At 32.7% G+C, this 10350-nt stretch overlaps 1 protein-coding gene across 1 annotated transcript; it reads right to left on the bottom strand.

The window, feature by feature from the left end:
- Window positions 1-7749: 7749 nt before the first annotated feature.
- Window positions 7750-8892, bottom strand: LOC109182618 (uncharacterized mitochondrial protein AtMg00810-like). Its single transcript, XM_019332767.1, has 2 exons — window positions 8428-8892; window positions 7750-8295 (listed from the first exon to the last, which is right to left on the bottom strand). Exons 1-2 carry the CDS (start codon window positions 8890-8892, stop codon window positions 7750-7752), a joined length of 1011 nt encoding a protein of 336 aa, XP_019188312.1.
- Window positions 8893-10350: the final 1458 nt, after the last annotated feature.

Here is a 10350-nt window from a genome sequence, read left to right as displayed (position 1 = left end):
AAGAACAGAAGTGCACACTGCCAAAATCCATTACCATTTTAATGTCCCACCCGTATCTGCAGATTGCTCTTATAATGAGTTATCAGCTTGTTTTAGAGTCCAAAAGTGCGCTGGAAATTATTATTTTTTGATCTTGAATTTGTGTAATGAAATGATATCTAATAAAAATCATTTCTTAGTTTTGCTTCAAACCAAATACCACTACACAGCAACCCAGAGAGTAAAAAGCACACATACAACCATAGCATAAAAAAAAAAAAAAAAAAAAAAAAACAGCATAGCAACCGCGACCCCGCCCCCCTCCCCCAACCCGGCCATACGCCGGCAGCCCCCTCACCCAAAACCACCTAAATACTCGGCAACACCCCCAACCAAACCCCAGCCCCCCTTCCAAAATCAACACTGCACCATGCCACAGCCACTGGCACTGCCCCCCTCCCCTAACAGCTGATTACAACCCCAGCATATAGGCCGACAACCCCCTCACCAAAAACCCCCCAAAATACCTGGTAACACCTCCAACCAAAACTCACACTCCCCCCCTCCCCCCCCCCCCCCCCCCCCAAAAAAAAAAAAAAAAACAACAAACAACACTGCAGCAAGCCACATCCACCATAGTCACCGGCAACACCGCCACCAACACCGTACCCCACTCCCAAAATCCAACTCACAAGAAACACACAGCAAACCAAATACAACAAAATCAAAAAAAAAAAAAAAAAAAACTAAACATATATAAAGGAAAAAAAAACACAACGCATAAGAATCCGAATTTTCTTTAAAAAAAAAAAACGAAAAGCAGAAAACCGACCTAGAGCAGCGGCCGACGATGTCGCAGGCCGTGGGCGCTTAGGGTTCCGAGCATCGGTGCCGGCCATCTCTGCAAGGAAGTCAATCTTCAATAACAACTCATTCGACTGCTAAACACTGAGACCTACGGTACACTACTCCAGCACAACCAAGATAGCGACAATTGAGCGATATAATCTCACCTCCCCACGCACGTGTACTTGCACTGACCGAACTACCCCTATACGCCCAAACAGTTATTAACATTTGCTCAGCGAAAGAATTAATGCAGCGAAAAACCCAACCTCAAAAACAATTAAACATACACCTTAGATTATTAAAAATAAAGGGTTTAGATTGGTTCCTAGGTTCCTACCTAAAGATGAGTTCCTATATGATTGTTCTTTTATATATATATATATATATATATATATATATATATATATATATATATATATATATATATATATATATACACACACATACATACATATAATGTTTTACGTTAATTACACACACACACACACACACACACACACATATATATATATATATATATATATATATATATATATATATATATATAATGCATTTATGATATTAATTTATGCAATCTATTATCAATCAAGATTGCAATGGCTAGTGGCGTTGGTTCTCTGTGTGGCGCGTTCTTGACGGTGTGTTTGCACCTTATTTTCCCGATTTCAATTATCTAATAGTTTATTATTTCCATTATTTCAACGTTTCGAATTTGAAAATTAAAATATTCAATCCAAAGTCTCAACTTTCTAATATTAATTTTTTCATTGTTTTAGTATTAAAAAAAAAAAAAACAAAAAGAATTGCAGAAATGGAACAAAAAGAAAATTGAAAATATAAAACAAAAGTTGAAAAAAATTAAAAATATGCTCGGAAGTTGCTCGAATATTGCACGATAATCGTCCGCTAATAATCTCATATTCTCGCTATTTGAGGAAGCATTAATTTTATTCGTAACGTAAGTAACGTTTTACGTTACGTTTAAAATATATATATATATATATATATATATATATATATATATATATATATATATATATATATATATATATAAAATGCATTTATGATATTAATTTACGCAATCTGTTATCAATCAAGATTGTCATGGCTAGTGGTGCTGTTTCTCCGTGTGCCGCATCCAAGTTCCTCCATTGGTGGTGCGTTCCCCATTTTGTGTTTGCACCTTACTTTTCAAGATTTCAATTATTTAATAGTTTATTATTTCGCTTATTTCAACCTTTGTAATTTGAAAATTAATTAAAATATATTCAATTCAAAGTCTCAACTTTCTAATATAATTTTTTTCACTGTTTTAGTATTAAAAAAAATAATTATAGAATATGGAAGAAAAAGAAAATATAAAATATAAAAGAAAAGTTAAAAAAAATTCAAAATATGCTCGGATGTTGCTCGAAAATTGAACAATAACCGTGCGCTAATCATTTCATATTCTCGCTATTTGTGGCAGCACTAATTGTATTCGTAACGTAAGTAACGTTTTACGTTACGTTTGAATTTATGCATTTATGATATTAGGTTATGCAATCTGTTATCAATCAAGATTGCCATGGCTAGTGGTGCTGGTTCTCCGTGTGGCGCATGTAAGTTCCTTTGCCAGTGGTGCATTCCTGACTATGTGATTGCACAAAACTTTCCCGATTTCAATTATTTAACAGTTTATTATTTTCATTATTTCAAAGTTTGGAATTTGAAAATAAAAATACTCAATCCATAGTCTCAACTTTCTAATATTAATTTTTTTCATTGTTTTAGTATTTAAAAAAAAAACAAAAAGAATTGTAGAAATGGAACAAAATTAAATTGAAAGTATAAAATTAAAGTAGAAAAAAATTCAAAATATGCTCCGAAGTTTCTCGAATATTGCACGATAATCGTCCACTAATCCTCTCATATTCTCGCTATTTGTGACAGCATTTATTTTATTCATAACGTTTTACGTTACGTTTGAATTATACATATATATTTTGTACATTTATGATATTAATTTACTCAATCTGTTATCAATTAAGATTGCCATGACTAGTGGTGCTGGTTCTCCGTGTGGCGTATCCAAATTCCTTCTTCATTGGTGGTGCGTTCCCTAGTTTGTGTTTGCACCTTACTTTCATTATTTCAATTATTTAATAGTTTATTATTTCGTTTATTTCAACGTTTGGAATTTGAAAATTAATTAAAATATATTGAATTCAAAGTCTCAACTTTCTGATATAAATTTTTTTTAATTGTTTTAGTATTAAAAAAAAAACAAAAACAATTATAGAATATGTAACAAAAAGAAAATTGCAAATATAATAGGAAAGATGAAAAAAATTCAAATTATGCTTGGAAGTTGCTCAAAAATTGCACGATAACCGTGTGCTAATCATCTCATATTCTCGCTATTTGTGGCAGCACTAATTGTATTCGTAACGTAAGTAACGTTTTACGTTACGTTTGAATTTATGCATTTATGATATTAAGTTACGCAATCTGTTATCAATCAAGATTGCCATGACTAATGGTGCTAGTTCTCCTTGTGGGGCATGCAAGTTCCTTCGCCAGTGGTGGTGCGTTCCTGACAGTGTGTTTGCACCTTAGTTTCCCGATTTAAATTATTTAATTTTTTATTATTTCCTTTATTTCAACGTTTGAAATTTGAAAATAAAAATATTCAGTCCAAAGTCTCAACTTTCAATATTAATTTTTTCATTGTTTTAGTATTAAAAAAAAACAAAAAGAATTGCAGAAATGGAACAAAAAGAAAATTGAAAATATAAAAGGAAAGTTAAAAAAAATTAAAAATATGCTCCGAAGTTGCTCCAATATTGCACGATAACCGTCCGCTAATCATCTCATATTCTCGCTATTTGTGGCAACATTAATTTTATTCGTAATGTTTATATATATATATATATATATATATATATATATATATATATATATATATATATATATATATAGTTATCAATAATGATTGTCATGGCTAGTGGTGCTGGTTCTCCGTGTGGGGCATCCAAGTTCCTTCATTGGTGGTGCGTTCCCCAATTTGTGTTTGCACCTTACTTTCATGATTTCAATTATTTAATAGTTTATTATTTTGTTTATTTCAACGTTTGGTATTTGAATATTAATTAAAATATATTCAATTCAAAGTCTCAACTTTCTAATATTTTTTTTCATTGTTTTAGTATTAAAAAAAACAAAAACAGTTATAGAATATGGAACAAAGAGAAAATTGAAAATATAAAAGGAATGTGGAAAAAAAGTCAAAATATGCTCGGAAGTTGTTGAAAATTGCACGATAACCGTGCGCTAATCATCTCATACTCTCGCTATTTGTGGCAACATTAATTTTATTCGAAACGTTTTACGTTACGTTTGAATTTAATATATATATATATATATATATATATATATATATATATATATATATATATATATATATATATATATATATATATATATATATAAGGCATTTATAATATTAATTTATGCAATCTGTTATCATTCAAGATTGCCATGGCTAGTTGTGCTGGTTCTTCGAGTGATGCATGCAAGTTCCTTCGCCGGTGGTGCGTTCCTGACCGTGTGTTTGCACCTTACTTTCCCGATTTCAATTATTTAACACTTTATTATTTCCTTTATTTCAACATTTGGAATTTGAAAATAAAAATATTCAATCCAAAGTCTCAACTTTCTAATATTAATTTTTTCATCGTTTTAGTATTAAAAAAAAAAAAAGAAGTGCAGAAATGGAACAAAAAGTAAATTGAAAATATAAAAGGAAAGTTAAAAAAAAATTAAAAATATGCTCGGAAGTTGCTCGAATATTGCACGATAACCGTCCTCTAATCATCTCATATTCTCGCTATTTGTGGCAGCATTAATTTTAATCGTAACGTACGTAACGCAATACGTTACGTATGAATTATATATATATATATATATATATATATATATATATATATATATATATATATATATCAATATAATGATGATTGCCATGGCCAATGCTGATGGTTCTCCGTGTGGCCCATCCAAGTTCCTTGATTGGTGGTGCGTTCCACATTTTGTGTTCGCACCTTACTTTCATGATTTCAATTATTTAATAGTTTATTATTTCGTTTATTTCAAGGTATTTGAAAATTAATTAAAAATATTCAATTCAAAGTCTCAACTTTCTAATATAATTTTTTTTTCATTGTTTTAGTATTAAAAAAAAACAATTATAGAAAATGGAACAAAAAGAAAATTGAAAATATAAAAGTAAAGTTGAAAAAAATTTCAAATTATGCTCGGAAGTTGCTCGAAAATTGCACGATAACCGTGCGCTAATCATCTCATATTCTCGCTATTTGTGGCAGCACTAATTGTATTCGTAACGTAAGTAACGTTTTACGTTACGCTTGAATTTATTCATTTATGATATTAAGTTACGCAATCTGTTATCAATCAAGATTGCCATGGCTAGTGGTGCTGGTTCTCCGTGTGGCGCATGTAAGTTCCTTCGCCGGTGGTGCGTTCCTGACTATGTGATTGCACCTTACTTTCCCGATTTCAATTATTTAACAGTTTATTATTTCCTTTATTTCAAAGTTTGGAATTTGAAAATAAAAATATTCAATCCAAAGTCCCAACTTTCTAATATTAATTTTTTTCATTGTTTTAGTATTAAAAAAAAAAAAAACAAAAAGAACTGTAGAAATGGAACAAAATAAAATTGAAAATATAAAATTAAAGTAGAAAAAATTTAAAAATATGCTCAGAAGTTGTTCGAATATTGCACGATAACCGTCCACCAATCGTCTCATATTCTCGCTATTTGTGGCAGCATTAATTTTATTCGTAACGTACGTAACGTTTTACGTTACGTTTGAATTATATATATATATATATATATATATATATATATATATATATATATATATATATATATATATATATATATATATATATATATATATATATATATATTGTGCATTTATGATATTAATTTACGCAATTTGTTATCAATTAAGATTGCCATGGCTAGTGGTGCTAGTTCTCCGTGTGGCGTATACGAGTTCCTTCTTCATTGGTGGTGCGTTCCCTAGATTGTATTTGCACCTTACTTTCATTATTTCAATTATTTAATAGTTTATTATTTCATTTATTTCAGCGTTTGGAATTTGAAAATTAATTAAAATATATTCAATTCAAAGTCTCAACTTTCTAAGATAAATTTTTTTTTAATTGTTTTAGTATTAAAAAAAAAACACAAACAATTATAGAATATGTAACAAAAAGAAAATTGAAAATATAAAAGGAAAGTTGAAAAAAATTTAAAATATGCTCGGAAGTTTTCGAAAATTGCACGATAATCATGCGCTAATCATCTCATATTCTCGCTATTTGTAGTAGCATTAATTTTATTGCTAATGTTTTACGTTACGTTTGAATTTAATATATATATATATATATATATATATATATATATATATATATATATATATATCAATGATGATTGCCATGGACAATGCTGCTGGTTCTTCGTGTGGCGCATCCAAGTTCCTTCATTGGTGGTGCATTTCCCATTTTGTGTTCGCACCTTATTTTCATGATTTCAATTATTTAATAGTTTATTATTTCGTTTATTTCAATGTATTTGAAAATTAATTAAAAATATTCAATTCAAAGTGTCAACTTTCTAATATAATTTTTTTTCATTGTTTTAGTATTAAAAAAAAAACAATTATAGAAAATGGAACAAAAAGAAAATTGAAAATATAAAAGTTAAGTTGAAAAAAATTCAAATTATGCTCGGAAGTTGCTCAAAAATTGCACGATAACTGTGCGCTAATCATCTCATATTCTCGCTAGTTGTGACAGCACTAATTGTATTCGTAATGTAAGTAACGTTTTACGTTATGTTTAAATTTATGCATTTATGATATTAAGTTACGCAATCTGTTATCAATCAAGATTGCCATTGCTAATGGTGCTGGTTCTCCGTGTGGGGCATGCAAGTTCCTTTGCCGGTGGTGTGTTCCTGATTGTGTGTTTTAACCTTAGTTTCTCGATTTAAAGTATTTAATTCTTTATTATTTCCTTTATTTCAACGTTTGGAATTTGAAAATAAAAATATTCAATCCAAAGTCTCAACTTTATAATATTAATTTTTCATCGTTTTAGTATTAAAAAAAACAAAAAGAATTGCAGAAATGGAATAAAAAGAAAATTGAAAATATAAAAGGAAAGTTGAAAAAAATTTAAAATATGCTCGAAAGTTGCTCGAATATTGCACGATAACCGTCCTCTAATCATCTCATATTCTCGCTATTTGTGGCGGCATTAATTTTTTTCGTAACGTACGTAACGTTTTACGTTACGTTTGAATTATATATATATATATATATATATATATATATATATATATATATATATTTTGTTATTAATGATGATTGCCATGGCTAGTGGTGCTGGATCTCCGTGTGGCGCATCCAAATTTCTTCATTGGTGGTGCGTTTCTCAATTTGTGTTTGCACCTTACTTTCATGATTTCAATTATTTAATAGTATATTATTTTGTTTATTTCAACGTTTGGTATTTGAATATTAATTAAAATATATTCAATTCAATATCTTGACTTTCTAATATAATTTTTTTTCATTGTTTAAGTATTGAAAAAAAAAAACAATTATAGAATATGTGTTGCGGAACTCAATCGAGAGAAGAAAACAGATTGAAACTGAACAAGAAAAACATCTAACAGTTTCATTGAAGGAAGGAGAAAGGTTTATATACAACAAGCTAATTACTTAGCTAACACAAGCTTAACTAACAAAAGGGTGACAGCTATGCAAACTGTTATGCTGACTGGACTAACAAACATAATGCCAAGTCAGCTGAGTTAGTCTCCTGATAGCCCCCGCAAGCTGGAGTTTACATATTGAACAAGCCAAGCTTGGAAATATACTTGTGGAATGAACTGGGACAATGTGTCTTGGTGAAGGTATCTGCCAACTGACTTTTAGATCCGACATGGAACAACTTGATTACTCCTTTACTAAGTGTCTCTCTAACTAGATGACAATCTAGTTCGATGTGTTTGGTGTGCTCATGAAAAACTGGGTTCTTTGCAATGGCAATGGCGGATTTACCGTCACAATAAACAGCTGCAGGACCACTGTGATTAATTTCCAGTTCATTCAGAAGGTAAGATATCCCTTGGACTTCACAAGTTGTAGCTGCCAATGCCCTATATTCAGCTTCTGATGAGGACTTGGACACAGTTACTTGTTTCTTGGACTTCCATGACACCAAAGCATTCCCCAAGAAGATGCAGAAACCAGTTAAAAATCTTCTAGTATCAACACAAGCCCCCCAATCTGAATTAGAAAAGGCCTTCAGCTTTAAGTCAGAACTAGAGGGGAAGAACATCCCTTGAGCAGGGGCAGCCTTGATGTACCTGAGCACCCTATGAGCAGCCTGTAGGTGTGAATGAGTGGGGCAATCAAGGAACTGAGAGAGTTGCAAAACTAATATCCGGTCTGGTGATAGTTAGGTATAGGAGTTTCCCAACTATCTTCCTGTACTGTGTGTTGTCTTCAAGAGGCTCACCAATATGCTTACTGAGTTATGTGATGGTACTGTGGGGCTATGTATTGGCTTGCAATCTGTAAATCCTGTATCATTTAGTAATTCAAGGGTGTACTTTCTTTGGCATACATTATTAATTCCTTTACCCTGTCTAGCAACCTCTAGACCTAAAAAATATTTCAAGGATCCTAGATCCTTTATTTGAAACTTGGCATTGAGTTGTCCTTTGATTTCCTGTATGGCTTTTATATCTGCACTGGCAACAACTATATCATCTACATAGACTAGCAAGGCCATAAAAGAATGTCCCTCACCTTTAGTGAACATAGAATTGTCAGGTATAGATTGTTTAAACCCCATACTTTGTAGAGCAATGCTTAGCTTAGTGTTCCACTGCCTGCTAGCTTGCTTCAGACCATAGAGTGACTTATTTAGCTTGCAGACTTGACCAACTCTCTGTCTTGGGACACTAGGGGGCAGTTGCATATATACCTCCTCTTATAATTCTCCATGGAGGAATGCATTGTTGACATCCATTTGGTGTAGATGCCAACCCTTTGCTGCTGCCACTGCTAAGAGTGTTCTAATGGCGGTCATTTTGGCCATTGTACTGAAAGTGTCCAAGTAATCAATGCCCAAAGTTTAGTTGTAACCCTTTGCCACCAGCCTTGCTTATATCCTTCAATGGTGCCATCAGATTTGTGCTTGGTTTTGTATGCCCATTTACACCCAATGGACTTTTTGAAAGGGGTGGGGGGGGGGGGGGGGGGGGGGAGATCTACCAGTTGCCAAGTGGCATTCCTTTTCTAGGGCTTTGATTTCCTCCTCTATAGCTTTCCTCCAACAATCATGTTAGACGGCTTCTTGATAGGATTTGGGTTCTGAATGGCATGTTATATTCATGACAAACGATTGAAAGTTTGTTGCTAACCTGCTGTAATCCAAAACCTTACTCAAGGGATGAGGTCAGGTTTTCACAGCTAAATTTTGGCAGACATAATTTTGCAGGTAAGTGGGAGTGTTTCTCTATCTTGTGGACTTTCTAGTAGCCTGTTGTTGATAATTTTCAGTACACTGTGATACATCAGGTGACTGCCTTTGGCTCTCATTAAGGAATTAGAGCCAGCCTGATCATTCTGACTACTGGTTTGATTTTGAGGACTTACTTCATCAGTTGACTCAAGAACTTCATGCAGATACTGATTCTGAGTCTGTTCATTGCTGCTATTGACTGGTATTTGATATGAGATCCTTTCAGAGTCCTCATTGGGAATGCTACTCATTGTGGGTAGTATGATCTGAGGAGGTCCTTTTTCTTGACTGTTGCCTTGCTGAAAGGGGAAAACTTGTTCATAAAGAACTACATCTCTAGACATGAAGAGCTCTCTGGACAGCAGATCATAAAGTTTGTATCCTTTTGTGTTGCTCCCATATCCAAGGAAAATACACTTTCTGGCCCTGGCATCCAACTTTGATTTAGGCACTATTGTGGTAGCATATGCTAAACAACCAAAGACCTTCAATTGGTTGTACTGTGGGATCTGGTTGTTGATAGCAGCAGTGGGGAGTCTATTAATCAGGTAGGCTGCATGCAAAACACATTCTCCCTAAAACCACTCTGGTAGGTTGGCTTGAAATTTGAGAGCCCTGGCAACTGATAGTAAGTGACCATGTTTTCTCTCAACTCTATTGTTCTGCTGAGGTGTATGCACACAAGAAGTTTGATGCACAATGCCCTTTTGTCTGAAAAAATCAGTCATCTTCAATTCAGCCCCATTATCTGACCTTAGGCATTTCACACTTGTACCAAACTGATTCTCAACAAGGCTGCAAAATCCTGAAACCAAACTTCTCACCTCACACTTGGTCTTCATCAGATATACCCAAACAGTCTTATTGTGATCATCCAATATAGTAAGGAGATAATGATGGCCACATGTGGTG

Source organism: Ipomoea nil, unplaced genomic scaffold, assembly GCF_001879475.1.
Source record: "Ipomoea nil cultivar Tokyo-kokei standard unplaced genomic scaffold, Asagao_1.1 scaffold1074, whole genome shotgun sequence".
NCBI lineage: Eukaryota > Viridiplantae > Streptophyta > Magnoliopsida > Solanales > Convolvulaceae > Ipomoea > Ipomoea nil.
The sequence above is the reverse complement of the archived record's forward strand: the minus strand, read 5'-3'. Positions and strand labels throughout refer to the sequence as shown.